Below are 14,838 nucleotides of genomic sequence, written 5' to 3'. Positions count from 1 at the left end.
CAATATCAGCGGTGTAGCTACAGCTTGGCATCAAGCGATGGGACGGCGACATCATTATCCTGTTGCTCCTGCAACAAGTCCAACGTTGTAGGAGAGCCATGGATCTCTACACTTTGAGCTTCTGAAAATAAATAGGATTTTTGGTTGTTGTTTTTCAAATTAGATATAAAATATGCCACCCTTCCACAAAGTCATTGAAAATAAAATAAAAATGACAAATGCAAATACGGACCCGAGCCAAAATATTTGCCACTTAACTTAATTTCAGTAGACTTACATGTGAATTTAGTGTAGAAAACACAATTTTTATTTAATTAATTCTGGTGGAATCGGAAAATTCTTCGAAATTCTGTGGGTGTAGCTGAGATGATTACTGTGCTCACTTTAATTAGGACCCAACGAAAATTAAATTCATGGAAAATATTTATGCTACACGAAATTAACATACCGTATAAGTCTCTGGAAATTACATCACATTACTAAAACTGTTGACACAGGCCTGTATTTCCTCAAGCGCTTTTTATTTGATATAATTACATTACGAGTTTTCGATGATAATTCCCTGAAATATTCTAAATTTTAAAGCATAATTAATAATAACAGCAGCGTCAAATGCTTCTGTCTGTTACTAACTTTGCTATATTTTTGCACAACCTTTTTAATATTGTCGCTTCTTAAATATTTGCATTGTGAGAAACATAATAGGAAGCGTATGCAAAGTGTAACGGGATGGGTTCCTTCACATTGATTTGGATATTCGTTGAAAGAGGATGCACGTTACGTACAGCGGGTGAAATGTGATTGAATAAAGTTCAACTGCATTGTACAGAAGGTAAGAATATGAATTGTAAACCAAGAGTGAGTGCTTTCCGCAATCTGATTGGTTAATTACCCTTGTCGAATATTGTTCGACATACCTGAAAATGATGGCCTAATAACCGTACAGTAATACGTTGGCACTAATAACGTACTATTTTCGCTGCATGAATTTGCATAATTGAGGAACATTACCACCTCAAATTCTTTCTCTGGGATTTTGATACAATCTTTGAAGACGACAAATTCTTGGAAGAATTATTCAAAGATGATGGTATACAATCACATGGCACATAATCATATGTGATCAGATAACAGTAAAGTGATTGAAGAGCCATAAAATAATATCCTTCAATGATGTTTATTCACAAATGAACTGCTCCGCAAATTTCAAGCATTCGAGTATTTAATTTGGTACAATATTCCAAGTTTAAAGATTATTATTCAGCCAAAGAATAAGTTAATGATACTTGTTTCTAGATAATGATCTTCCAAAATACACCAATGCCAGCACTCCGGACGTTTCCACTTCGAAATTCCAGCGCTAACGCTGACCCGGCTCCATCTTGTACACCGAGCGTCCCTCCACAGTCCCGCTTTGCTAAGGTTGATGAGAATGGCCTGAGGGAAATAATTGATAGGTCATTGTCGAAAGCAACTGAGAGAAATACAATTTTCTTCAGAGGTGTGCAACGTTTAACATTTTGTAAACAAACCAAAAGGAAGTTACATGTTAGTTACCTCACTTTCGCTAGACTGTCACAAGGCTTCTAAACAGAAAATAGGCAAATTGTAGCGTTTAAAACCTCCGGCTAACGCCGTGGGTTTTAAACTAAATTTGCCTATGTTGAATTCCAATGAATCCCGGAAATTGAACAAACCAAACCTTTTATCTTCTAAATGAAACTGTCCGCAATTTCGACATTATGTTTTGAAGTCGCAAGCTAGCCTATGTCTTCGTCTACTTGCTATTTTGTTTTAATACTTGCATCGACATACATAATCTATGCTAACATCAATCAAAATGAAAATTCCACTCCGGCCACACCGTTGAAACATGCGGAATCCGAATAAATATCCATGATTTTCTTGATGGAAGAGGAAACAGGCTTGGGACATGGACCGCCACCTGTTTTTTTCGTTTGAAGTTTTCTACCTGAAAACTCTTTTTTTGCACTTTGAAACGTATTATTCCATTTTGTCTTGATTTCTTTGGACGTCCTATTGCTTACCCCAAGGCTATTGATCTCGGCCGTTATTTTGTCCCATATCTGCTTCTTTTTGTCATTAGTTATGGAGTTGGTAAGTTTGCTGTTTAGCACACCGATATGATCTTCAACTAGATCTGTTAGAAGTTGTATTTCACAACTTTCAAAGTTTTTGCTGCGATTTCTGACGGCAGCCATGATGCAAACGATCGATGAGTGTTTACATGCAATGCATCATGGATAATAATTAGGGGATTCCCCTAAGTTAATCATGGTTTAATGACGGGACCTTTATTAGAGGCATACTTAGTTAATGGGTGTTTAAATAAGGGTTTATACAACCTTATTTAAACACTTCATTAACTAATCAAACATTAAGTATTTAATCAATGATTAGTGTTTAATTGATGATTACATAATTACGCGTTGATACAACCGGGTCCTGAACTTAAAGGTGGTGTGATCTTCGTCAAGAATATCCAAACTCAGCAGTTTTCCTCAACTTGAAGAATCTTTGAGGTTAAAAGCGGTGGTCAAATTGTCTCAAATTTTCGAGGATGTAGGTGTCATGGGTGAAGATGATGAAATATAACTGTGTGAACATCTGGAGAACTTGCAGCCAAATTACATGTTGTTATTTGATTCTCTTGTAGCAACTGCGTTAGCGCACGATTTGACGGTGTTGTGTTTTCATGTGACCTATCGAGTACGATAATTGTAACACGCCTGGGCCCACTTGCACAAAAACGATCGTAGCTACAATCAATTGTAGGCATTTGCAATCGAAAATACAATCGCGGTCGTAACTCTTACAACTCTTGCACAAAAGCGATTGTAGCACAGTTGTAACTCATCTCATTTTACAATTGCGATTGTAAGTTACAATCGTAATCTTCTGTGCTGAAGATAAGATTATCCATAGCAACATAGACAACAATTTAGAGTTACGTCCCTTAAGTGGATTCGTAACCAAATGTGAAGAGTGAATTCGTGGCCATTTTCTAGTCTTTGAATATCAGCAAACTATTATGAAAGTTAAAAACTTTTATTCATTGTTTTCATTTTTTTTATCGTATTTGAGACATTAAATTCATACATTTGATAATTTTGATAAATATTGCATATCACTAAATCTATAGGTTATCAAAATCACAATAAAAAAATTATACATTGATAAGAAAAAGGGGAATAAACCGAAGCTTATATAAACATTAATTATTATTTTCGTTTCAGTTGACTTTATTTTCACTTAAGAGGCCACTAGTTTGAACAACTGCTTGAAAATAAAAAGTATTTTGATATCTCTTTGAAATTATTGCAAAATCACCAGCTCCAATGTGCTATGTTATCAATATTTGATAATTATCTGATGTGATTTTACACGTGTGTATGTGTGTTATTTATTTATCTATCTAAATTATGTGCTTAAATTTGAATACATCTTCAATACAAAGGAATAAAAAATTATTGTGTATTTGGGTACGAGTTCGTTTTGGGTACGAATTCGGGGTGGAGACGAGTACGTATTAGGTACCAATATTCACCTACAGCCGTTTCCGCTTTGACTATTATTCCCACTTATTTTTTGTATATATGAAACTTTATTCTTTCCCATATTTCTCATAATAACGAAACTGGTTTTTACAATTCTGTTATATCGTAACATTTCAGTGTTATGTGAACAAATCGTTACAACATCAACGCCCTTATTCTATATTTGATACAAGGGGAAGCTACTCTGAAATTAAAGTTGACCTCAAGTTGGCGTCACATACGGCTTGAACATTTATAGCGTGGAAGCCTTTCCGACAAACGTAGGCCACTTCTTCGTCTGCAGGTGGTCGTTTAATGGGAATAAGTGTACCCTCAATTGCCCCAATAACGCGGGGAATTTAGCTATTTTGTAGAAGATTTGCATTCTAATGTAGTGATCACAGGCTTCACTACGATATCGGATCACTATGGAGTAAGCCGGGGTTTGCACCTTGTAAGTACTTAGGCCCAAATCTACGATCTTAGGTAGACCCCTGAATCAGGCTGTGTATACTTACAAAATGGCTTCCACGAACTCGCTGTGGTGATCGGCTGTCTTCGGTACCTTCCGTCTCGGGTCACGGCCTTCAACTTCAGTTGACGACCCCGATCACCACACTAATTTTATATGAGTCAGGATTGAACTTGATGTCCAAAACGTTGTTTATGGCACGGATTGTCCGATGGACGGAGCGGGACACAGAGGACTCGTGAACGCCATGTAGATCACCTATTTCCATTCAAAAAACCTCCTTTACTCAGGTAACGAAGTGTAACCAGCAACTGAGTTTCAGGGGAAATAGCATGTGAACGCTTGGTTCCATGTTCGATGTGTGGCCGCACGTTCTCCAAAAGTGAGAATATGGCATGCCGAGGCAACCTATACCTTGAAATGAGTTCACCTTCCGTCAATTACTTCAAATGTGATGTTCTATCTCTAAAAATACGTTTAATTTTTTTCTGAGACTTCCTCGGCAGCCATGTACGGCGCCATTTTTACCATCGATTGTAGGCACTTACAATAGGTAGTGGGCAATTGTAGGTTTCAACTGTAACTTAAAACTATTGTAGGCTTACGATCGCTTTGTGCAAGAGGCGGGTGACCCTACAATTACCTTACAATCAGAGTTACGACTATTGTAGAGATACAATCGTTTTGTGCAAGTGGGCCCTGATGCGTAGTAAACTTTCATTGGATGACCTTTGGTTGTCACGTGGGGAAGTCGCATGTTGTCTTTTCATTCATGGCCATAGATCCAATCAGAATGTGTTTCTCCTTCTGGCTCCTCCCACTTATCGATTTCATTTTACCGTGCAAATGCACGAGCGTCGACGAGTGTGTCAGATTGTTCCAGGCGTGAGAAACCAGCACTACGTTCATGGAAATGTTCTTATGGTTGGTTGACACAATCCTCAACATTATTATGTAATTTTCTCTTTTGTAGCAATAGTGTCAGCGTACAACATTGACGAAGTTATGTTTTGATGTGATCCATCGTGGACGATATTGTAACACGCATGATGTGTAGTAAACTTCCATTGGATGACCTTTTGTTGTCACGTGGGGAAGTCGTGTATTTGCCTTCTCATTCATGCAATAAATATAGAGGGTGTCAAGCAATTACAGAAAGATCTGTAGCTTTCTAGAGCCTTCTGCCAAATGGCAAAACCTGATATACTTGCAAATAATGAAAATGCGAGGAAAAACCTACCTTTACTCTTGCGCCACGTATCCTTCTTTCACTGTCCAGCGAGGAAATGGAGTTGCTTTGGGGGCAACTCCACATTTCGTGGGAACAGCGCTTCCACCCTGTGAGTTTTGAAAGGAAAGAAATCCCAGTCAAAGATAAAACGATTGAGACCTTACAACGATTAACATGATAAATATGATATTTTCATTTATCTGGGATTTGTTGTTATTAGGTGATTGTGTCCACTGATTAATTACAAAAAACATTGTCAGATAATTTTCTTTTGGTGTAAATCCATTTTGTTTCTATTTAACCATGCAAAAAGTATCTCCGTTCACTGTCTGATAATCATTATGACTGACAGACAGGCAAAACAGACAGATAGTTTGATTCAGCAAAAGATATCCAGCAAAAAATACAAACGTCATCACAATTATGTACGCAATGTCCACGTACATTTTTCTTGTCTTATTTACATGGAACAAAAATAGCCACACATCTCTTATTACATCACTGCAGCAAAGTTATTAATGGTGTGATAAATACTAAAACATTTCACAGCATATGTTTCACAAATATAAAATACACGCCATTCTTCTTCCATTAGAAACAAACCCTTGTATTTACATGATTTGCAATACCTCTCTTCAAAAATAACATTTTCATATCTACCAGTTTTAAATTCTAACCTAAACTTACAACATTCCAAATAGATTTGAATTTGCTGTAATATAATCTTTACGGGTTGACCGTAGAGATGAATACCGTGATTGAAATAAATTATCATACAATGTTTACTTAAAAATCATTAACTCAAGCTCTTTGATCCCATAGTTCCTGACTAATGCAAACAAATCCAAATCCATATTGAAATTAGAAGATAAAGCTAACGCGCGAAGGTTTTAAATAAAACATTTAGCGGTCTTAAATCAACGATGAAGGACGTCGAAATAGAAAACAGAGTAGCTTTATCTTCATTCTTGCAGGATTGATAAGCGTTTTCAAACCGAACTATTTGGCGCGCAAGAACACAAGGCGCAAAGGGGCCTTTTCCTGAAATCACTTGGAATCATCCCGTTGAGGGACAGCTTGTGTAATGAACAAAATAAGACATTTTCATCAACATACATGCTATATTTCAGGAACTAGTATGCTTGTATAGCATACATAAATAAAAAAAATACAGTTTATACTGTGAGCAAGTACAATTATTTGATTTTTCTCAAGCGAATTATTGATCTCTCCTACTGTATGACAATCGACTCGCCCAAATGCAAGCTTGAACTCGCTAAGTTTAGTCGCCGCTAACTTTATTCACGGAAATAATTGTTGATAGCCACCCTACTATTCCCAATTTGGAAAAGACCCGACATGCCACGTTTTATGTGGGATACATGGCCAGTGGAAGTGGAAGGACTGGGCATTACGCCCGGGAAGGAAGAGGTCAGGTTAGGACGTGTGGGCCGACGTGTGTTGTCGACGTCAACACACGTAGATCTGAACCCGTTTTGAATATACTCCCGCTTTTGCGCTGCTGCCGGATTTTCCAGCTTCGTAGTTTCTTCACTGGGATTAGGGTCAAGAAATTCTTCTTCAAACCATTCGGTTTTTACTTCCAAAACACCAAAGATGCTGCCGAGATAGAAATTGCCGATGTCCGACATGTTTGTTTACAAACAATAGGGTCAACGAGTTCGTTGTATTCATACGCGGTGAATTGGTCACTTTAACTAGCACTTTCAGGACAAGCTGGTCAAGTGTATCAAAGAAGGAAAAAGATTCAGACTTGTGGGGGATAATGTAAACTTTATGGTGGAAGTAAGTCATCTCCGGAAATCTGGTGAAAAAAAAACAAGCATGGCACACTGGTTTGGGTCTGCGACAAACATCCAGGAGATTAGTTTCAATTCCCTTCCGGTGCAGCACAACATGTCCTGTTCAATATGTCTGCAGAAGATTTTCTTCTTAACAAGCAGGACTGGGTAGAGATAAGAGATGACTACCTTACTCTAATACTGAGGGTTCTTACTACACATGTCCCAGCATTCAAATCTCTCAAGCAGATTGCCCCGACATTATTGTTGGTGAAGAAGCTGACTGCCTCAAAACAAAGCATACTGTTATTCCTCTTCCTGTGCTTCCAAAGAATGAACAAACTTACTCTGATGTAGTTGATGTTCTTGATCACTGTAAGTCCTTGATCTCAGAAATGTATGGAAAAGCTGGAATTGATCTTGGTGAAAACTGTAGCATCCACATTGGAGGTGACCAGCTGACCCGTGAAAGATTCTCTGGAGCTAAAAGACTTAGGGCTTCAACTGACAATGATGCTGATCCAGTGAACAAATTTCCACATTTGTCTCCTATAACTTTTGAACTGTTTCATTTGCAGATGACAGTCCTTGCGATGATGTATAAGGTCTTGTACAATGAAAAGAGTACTGAAACAGGTACACTTGGAGCTGAAAAGATCAGACTGGGACGTAAATGAGCGTGTGATGCAAAAAAACACTATATGGATTGCAGTGAACTGGCTGTTTCACTAACAGATGCATACATCGTAGAAGCTGCCTGTGACTACTTTGGTATGGATTCTGCGCAAGATAAACCAACAAAGCATCTTGATGGTGAACTGAGTTTGATGTCCGATGCAGAAAAAGCTGCCTGGGTTAAGGGGTCAGTTGGCAATATGGTCGACACTATGATTTTGCAGGACGCTAAACAACACATTGAGGAGAGTCTTGTTCAAGCTACCGACTCCACACAAATTCAGCAGGTGACTGTGATGATGCCAGATGGAACAAGTCATATTCTGCTTATACCGGCTTCTTCTGCAACACAGCAAGTCTCCACAGGGTTTCCGAGATGATTATCAGTCCTATGCCAGGAATGTTCTTGAGATTGGCCTTCTCTTCAAGAACCTCTCAGATGCCATCAAATGTCCAGACAGGAACCGCATGATGAGGATATTAAAATACACAATGATCATGCTAAAAGGTCAGAACAATCGGAGCAAATATGCACTGGAAATACTCAGATTTCTGTTTCATCAAATGGCTACACTGAGCAAACAGAGAGCTCATGAGGCATTCTATGGGCAGTGTAGGAAAGATGTAGAAAATCTAGCCTGTCCACAGGACTGGCAGGTCAAATGTTTTACCAGTCCTGCAAAAATCTAGCCTGTCCTCCAAATATATATAAAACACCTTCGGCAGTAAATATTCAAAAAGGTTATAATCATTATATATATGTCATTGGTTTGCTAAAATTGACCCGACATGAGGACGGACTAGATATTTTTTTAACCCGTCCTCCACAAAATTCACCCGTCTGGGACGTTGGGACGGGCTATCTTTCCTACACTGCTATGGGCTCTTTGTGAACACACAAATCAGCTGATATGCTGATGGAACACATAGTGAAGCAGACAAAGAGTCACATCAAAGCTGTTCACTCTAACAAAACTGAGAAAACACTGATAAAGAGAACTGCTTCATTTGCTGGCATTTCCACAATTTCTGAGAATTTTGATGAACAAACTGGTGTCGTAATCAGAGCACAGAAGCACAAAATTCCTTCATCTGTTAAGGATGAAGAACTTTTGACAAAGAATCTTCGCAGGATCAAACCATTTCAGTGTCACCCTGGACGCCAAATCCAATCTGTATCAAGGTTGTCGAAGAGCCCTGTCTGCAACATGAAAAAGGCAAAACTCATCACATGGATCAGAGAAATTCAACTTAACTACAGCCATGAGATTGAAAAGTAAATATGTGCAGTACCTGAACATTGACTTTAAATGTTGAGATCCTTATGTAGATATATAACTGAAGCAAACATTTACTGAAGGTGTGATTTGACTGTTGAACTTGATATTTGAAAACATTTATCATCCAGTGCATTTCAGGCATGGATAGAGCAAAGCTGTTATGGTTTCTTGTTTAAAACAATTGTGATTACCTCAGGGCGTGGATATTCTTTTCACTTGCTTGATGATATTGTCCAGTAATTCAGCTATGTCCATATCAAGTTGAAATTCTTCAGCAAGGACATGTTTGTTGAAGACATCTGGAGCACTGATTATTTGTTGGATTGCAGATGTTGGAAGCTTTTCTCTTAGATACTGTGTTCCATCCATTACTATGTAGTCAGTTAGCGTGTTCAATAATAAGCTTTTGGTATCTCTGGAGAAGGAAAACTGGTATCACAACATACTTCTGCAGATATATTTTTTTCATTACTGAAACTAAATGCTTCATTGACGTGCTGTCGTCTGCAAACAGATGTATTCTTGCATATTTCTTTCATGGTCTGAGAAACATGTCCGACCAATGTCCGAGTTGTTGTAGAACAGTATGGCCTCTGACTGTTGTCCGGATCTCCCAGCACGCCCAATCTGCTGTACATAATCTGAAATGTATTTTAGAAATATACTTTTATTGAACATGCATAACAATAAAACAAATTATGTGATATGCCATGCACAATATTAAACTCATTTTCAATCTTATGTAGAGTATGTTTATTATTTCTCCAGAGCACTTATGTTAACAATGTGAAAATGCACTGTAAAGTGCACCATGAAATTTGTACACAACACTTTGATCAACGCTTTTTGTGTGTCATCATACTTTCTTTGGTGGACCAATGTTGATCACCTTCCGGACATGTCGTAAGTCAGCTCCCATACCAAGAGCGATGGTCGCAAATACTATTGTCAGTGGACTGTTTGCTGGGTCCTCTGCAAGATTCTGCAGGATGATAGACTTTATCTGCATATAAGCTAGGAAACAACATAATTGACATTGAAGTATGACATTATTTCAACCACCTTTTCGTATAACAGTATAATCTGTATAGTCGAGAACAGTATTTCAGGTTTTGAATGAAATTAAATTTCTCAACATTCCTTATCCCCTGTTTTCTCCATTGAGGCATGGAACTGAACAACTCTGGTGTGCTTCAGTTCTAATCCTCCACTGTACATTTTATCTCCCAGCATTCTCTCTGCCAGCTCATATGACCGTCCCACCCAATCCTGACTGCCACTGAAGTACACAATGCTTAGTGGAAACATCTGACCATTTACAAGGAGTTCTATCAACAGTGGCTTAATGACACATTCTATGTCATGTTGTACTGTTGATTCTGTTGGCCTTTTTACACATGATTAGTGAGATGTTGTCTCTTGCTGGAGCCATGGATACTGATTCATAGTTCGTCATCCCTAGTTTTTTGGCCACCTCATTCTGTCCCTCAAGAGAGAGGTTGCACTTAGAGCTAGAACCTTGGCATTTGGAAGTAAGGCACGAAGTGTTCCAAGTTTGTCAAAAACAGGCCTGGAATCCTGACCCCATTCCAAGACACAATGTGCCTCGTCTACAACAACAAATGTTTGTGGCCACCTCTTGGAAATAATTATGTAGCAATATTTCTCTGACAGTATCATTGCCAATTATTTGCTCAGGGGGGTGCAAACACAAACTGGTATTGCCCTTCAGTCCAACGTGTCTGCTCTGCACTCTTTGCAGTTAGTTCCCTATCATGCTCCTTGTTTAAACATGTTGCCCTTCTTCCCATTTTCTCCTTTTGTTGAGACAGAATAACATTCAGAGGAACAATGACAAATGCAGGTTTCTCTAGCAGGTATTCAATGACATCTGGGTGAATTTCATAGCAGAGTGATTTTCCATATCCTGTGGGTAACATCGCAATGGTGTGGTTTGTAAGAACCTTCTCTATGACCTCACGTTGAAGAATCCTCAGTTGATTGATTGCTGTACCTTGATTATGGTTATACTTCATGAGGGCAAAGGCTATTGCATCATCCTGTGATAAAGAAAGTATAAACAAATGATGTATATATTTGTACCAAATTACTTCAACCATTTCAATATGTCCTTTAAAATTGTTAGCATTCAATTTAACCCAAATATTTTTTACAAGCACTGTCAACGTTCAACAAGACTACACTTTAATTAATTATATCGTCCAAATTTTTACACCTATTTATGATAAAGTTAACCATGTAATAAGACAATTAATGAAAATATATATTTCATTATATATTATATCTATACATATATCCTATGAATAATTTCCTGAGGCCTTAGGCGTTTCACTGACACTCCAATAACGTTATACATAATTATTTGACGAGTAGCGAGTGTGTTTCTTAATTTATTATAATGGGCGGTCAGTGTCATAGGCACTTGACTCTGATATGTTTATAAGTATAACCTATATATGGGTCATTCTCAAAAAAAGGCCAAATTCGTGCTATGAAAAATATGAAAATACAAAGCATCATACTGAATTATCTCATAATTGTTATGAATGGTCAACACCTTAAAGAATGCGGTCATGATAATTTGCACACAGGAAAGTAATAAAATATTTTTAAAATATACTTTTTTAAAGTATCCACTGAAAAAAGCCGTCAGTGGTGTAACAAGCATAAAAGTATTCTTTTTTCAAACTTTGATGTCAGATAAGGAATTTTTCACATTTGTCATTATTTACAAACTTTTTCTATTTTCAAGTATAAATTAAATCGTTTCATTATTCTCACATATTTAATTGTAAATTTGGCAAAAAAGGGCTTGGTGTGAGAAGAATGTAATGGTAACATATGATATTTTTTCTGAAATAACTTGTATACCTAAGACTGATCATGTTTTATGTATACAGTGCTATTAAAGCTGTTTTAAGTTATCATAAAATATCAGTCTAACTGTTAAATTATTCTTTTGAAATAATTAAATGTTAGCAAATATGCATGTTACACCACTGATATATTTTGATATCCTGCCTGTTACACCACTAAACTTTCTGCAACTTACTGGAACAGTAAACCAAATCAACAGCCATATGATGCTTTGGATTACTTAATAATCATCATTTGAGAACAGCTTTCCAATATGTGGCATTGGAAAACAAATGATATCAACAGTTAAGATAAAAATGTACAAATTCAAAGAATACTGTGACACCAATGACATGTTGTGTTACACCACTGATTTTTCTTTACCTCACTCTAAATATAAATCCAAATTACTTGCCTTTAATTGATAATTAACAGATTTAAACAGCTCAACAGCAAATACTGAACACTCAGATTTTAAAAGGTTTTTAAAAAAATAATATACAAAATCAATAAACTGAACAAATAGTAGTAATATTGTTACACCAATGACATTTTTTGTTACACCACTGATTTTTATTGAATTAACTTCAACGATAAATTCAAATTAATTGCCTTTAATTGATCATTAATATAATTGAACAGCTCAATAGCAACTTTTGAACACTCAGATTTTAAAAGGTTTTTCAAAAATAATATTAAAAACAATAAAATGAACATATTGTAGTAATACTGTTACACCAATGACATTTTTTGTTACACCACTGATTTTTCTGAACTTTATATACTAATATACCAGAACAAATTACCTTCACAGACTTTACATGAGTTAATGGTAATAAAATATACTGGATAAATACAATGCAAAGCAGTTGAGTTTTGTGAACAAGTGACTTAAATGAACATTTTGTCAGTGGTGTAACAGAAATTGTCAGTGGCGTAACATTTTCCCATGTTATACCACTGACAGTTACACCACTGACCTATTCCCACTTTTATGAACTTTATAACAATTAATGCTTCCTAATCACAGACCACCTGGCATAAATGTTGATGTTTTAGCAACTTTGATGTACTTTAGATAAACATTGTTATGAAAAAGAACACATGAATAAGAAATCAGCGTTACACCACTGACGCGATAAAAAGTTATGATATGAAGTAGACTCACCAACTGCATCAAACTTCAACATCAAAATAAAATTTGGCCTCCACAAAACTTCTGCCACGAGAAGAAAGTCATCAGCAAAGGGACCATTTAGTGTTTCATATTTTTTACTCAAACGAGATAATTATTAATGTCACATGTTTATATTCGTTACACCACTGACTGTGACATTTTGGACAGTCATTGTTTTCATTGTAAATATGTGATTTTCATTTTGTTTTCAATATTTCATGCAGGAATGTGTTTTAATATTGGTGTTTCATTATAAATCTTTAAAAAATATGTATAAATACCCTGGAATTTAAACTTTATGGTGCTGCAAAGTAATGTCGCTGTCCACTGACAGTGGTTTTTCTTTCAAAATGATGATAAAACCCAATTTTGTCCCAAAAATAACAAACAGGTACACTATTTTACATCATTATGAGGAACAAAATGCATTTTTCTTTCATAATATGATTTTTGAAAATAATTTGAAACAATATTTTCAGAGCAATGTGTTACTGACCAAAAGTTGGGCAAATTTTGAGAATGACCCATATATAAGATATAAGAAAGGTGTGTCAGTAAATCAAAACAAAATCTCAGGCTACAGACCCGCACCGAATAGTAGAGCGAGTCTCTGATTGGATAATATAGTTGCACATTAAAAGAGGTGGGAATAATAGAAGACGCTGTCCAATCAGAGACTCGCTCTACTATTCGGTGCGGGTCTGTAGCCTGAGATTTGTTTACTTCCGGGCATATGTCCTGACTTCGTGCGAGAATGGACGGCAAAATTATTGAAAGCTTTAAATGAGAATAAAGTCACCAGGTTAGTGATACGCAAGGTACTTTACAGAGGTCAACTGAGCATAAATTGTGCAGTTTATTCAACCGTCAAAGCGATGGAAGCGTTTGTCAGACCGAAACCCACCCGAGCCGAGCTGGGCCGCAATTTTGTTTCGATTTACTGACACACCTTTCTTATATCTTATATATATAGGTTATACTTATAAACTTATCAAGTGCAAGTGCCTATGGTCAGTGTTTATGCTGAACCCAGCATACAACAAAGGGGAAAACGTGGCAAAAACGGCGACATGAGCGTGCTGAAATTTTCTAAACTAAAGATTCTATCGATGTTTTATGGCTGTGGTCGTTCTCTTCGATGTCTTATGAACACGATTTTGTGTCCAAAGCGAGCTGACACGAAATATTAACGCAAATATTGCTGTTGAAAAGGGGTGCGTGTCATTGTTTACATTTTGTGGGTGTGACGACGATTTTCGTGTCTCGAATCAGCTTAAATACTGCTTTCCTCCACCCAAAAAATATATGGACTTTCTTCTCGAAACTCATACTTCGCAACTGTAGTAATGAAAATGCTATGAAAAAATTCTAACCACCCGTTCTAGCGTTTCCCCATGTTAACTTACCTTGTCCGCCATGTTGGTTTTCCTAGTGTCCCGGCCTCCATGCGGTGGTGGTTGCCTGGGTCAGTGTCGGAGCGTAGCGCAGGCGCAACGGAACCAGGCTGGGGTCAGTGTCGGAGCGTAGCGCAGGCGCAACGGACCCAGGGAACCAGGCTGACTGAGCGGACTCTCGGGTATGACGTCACATCCACAGACGGCCGACCGCTAAAAATAAAAATATGCATACGAGTGGGCGGGGCTAAAGTGGTTTTAGTTTTGGTGAATATTTATAATTTTTACGACGATTTTTCGTAAATGGATGGTGCAGATGTGGTATATATTCATGTTTGAATGGCATTATGTAACAAAAATGCTTAGTGTTTAA

General features: G+C 37.2%; 2 protein-coding genes across 2 annotated transcripts; one reads left to right on the top strand and one right to left on the bottom strand.

Moving 5' to 3' along the window:
• Positions 1 to 4,875: 4,875 nt before the first annotated feature.
• On the top strand, positions 4,876 to 9,400 carry LOC124270685. The gene is made up of 6 exons (XM_046705714.1): positions 4,876 to 4,953; positions 6,983 to 7,184; positions 7,312 to 7,731; positions 7,798 to 7,924; positions 8,091 to 8,350; positions 8,644 to 9,400. Exons 1-6 carry the CDS (start codon positions 4,876 to 4,878, stop codon positions 9,015 to 9,017), a joined length of 1,461 nt encoding a protein of 486 aa, XP_046561670.1. The 3' UTR covers positions 9,018 to 9,400.
• A 473-nt stretch (positions 9,401 to 9,873) lies between these two features.
• Positions 9,874 to 14,515, bottom strand: LOC124270684. Its single transcript, XM_046705711.1, has 4 exons — positions 14,478 to 14,515; positions 10,728 to 11,077; positions 10,154 to 10,296; positions 9,874 to 10,031 (listed from the first exon to the last, which is right to left on the bottom strand). Exons 1-4 carry the CDS (start codon positions 14,487 to 14,489, stop codon positions 9,874 to 9,876), a joined length of 663 nt encoding a protein of 220 aa, XP_046561667.1. The 5' UTR covers positions 14,490 to 14,515.
• Between the last annotated feature and the right edge of the window lie 323 nt (positions 14,516 to 14,838).

The sequence above is a fragment of the Haliotis rubra genome, unplaced genomic scaffold (assembly GCF_003918875.1).
Source record: "Haliotis rubra isolate DU_JTF1 unplaced genomic scaffold, ASM391887v1 Scf1537, whole genome shotgun sequence".
Taxonomy (NCBI): Eukaryota; Metazoa; Mollusca; class Gastropoda; order Lepetellida; family Haliotidae; genus Haliotis; species Haliotis rubra.
This window is presented reverse-complemented; position numbering and strand designations above follow the sequence as displayed.

Bases quoted from the DNA above. Each gene is read 5' to 3' on its own strand.
- LOC124270684 (XM_046705711.1), bottom strand. The intron at 10,297-10,727 runs GTTTGCACCCCC...TGTGTACTTCAG, and splicing joins GAAGGGCAATACCAGTTTGT to TGGCAGTCAGGATTGGGTGG. The intron at 10,032-10,153 runs GTTGAGAAATTT...GTTGTTTCCTAG, and splicing joins GAAAACAGGGGATAAGGAAT to CTTATATGCAGATAAAGTCT.
- LOC124270685 (XM_046705714.1), top strand. From the start codon at position 4,876: ATGCACGAGCGTCGACGAGTGTGTCAGATTGTTCCAGGCGTGAGAAAC. The intron at 4,954-6,982 runs GTTGGTTGACAC...CACTTTAACTAG, and splicing joins TTCATGGAAATGTTCTTATG to CACTTTCAGGACAAGCTGGT. The intron at 7,185-7,311 runs GTTCAATATGTC...TCTCTCAAGCAG, and splicing joins GGTGCAGCACAACATGTCCT to ATTGCCCCGACATTATTGTT.